General features: G+C 67.1%; 1 protein-coding gene across 1 annotated transcript in view; it reads right to left on the bottom strand.

Annotated features, from left to right (window-relative positions):
* The window catches only part of KDM6B (lysine demethylase 6B), a 5,284-nt gene that overhangs the window by 1,193 nt on the left and 3,716 nt on the right, over window positions 1-375 (bottom strand). The window contains 2 exon segments of the mRNA XM_077746743.1: window positions 4-120; window positions 122-341. Of these exon segments, the coding sequence (XP_077602869.1) occupies window positions 4-120; window positions 122-341 (337 nt within the window).

Consider the following 375-nt stretch of genomic DNA (forward strand, 5'->3'; position numbering starts at 1 on the left):
AACCGCTTGGCGTCGGAAAGGTCGATGTTGGTGCCGAACTTAATGATGTGATGGTTCTTCGGGTCCGGCGCGCTGCTGCCGGGGCAAAGAGCACGGGTTGGGGGAGGCTCGCGGGCGAAGGGAAGGGCGCGCCCGGGGCGGGGGACCNTGGAAAGACGAGGCCTGGTACTGCGCGTACTTGGCGATGGTGGTGTGCGAGCGCGAGCTCTCGCAGGGCCAGATCTGCCGCGTACCCGTCAGATCCCAGTTCTCGTCCGAAGGCTGCTGCACCTGCGTGCGCACCTCCACCGTGTGCTCGCCGCTCGCCTCCACCAGCGTCTTGGTGGAGAAGAGGCCCAAGTCTGCAAGGCAGGGCGGAGGGCAGGGAGTGAGGGC

Source organism: Crocuta crocuta, unplaced genomic scaffold, assembly GCF_008692635.1.
Source record: "Crocuta crocuta isolate KB4526 unplaced genomic scaffold, BGI_CrCroc_1.0 scaffold139, whole genome shotgun sequence".
Taxonomy (NCBI): Eukaryota; Metazoa; Chordata; class Mammalia; order Carnivora; family Hyaenidae; genus Crocuta; species Crocuta crocuta.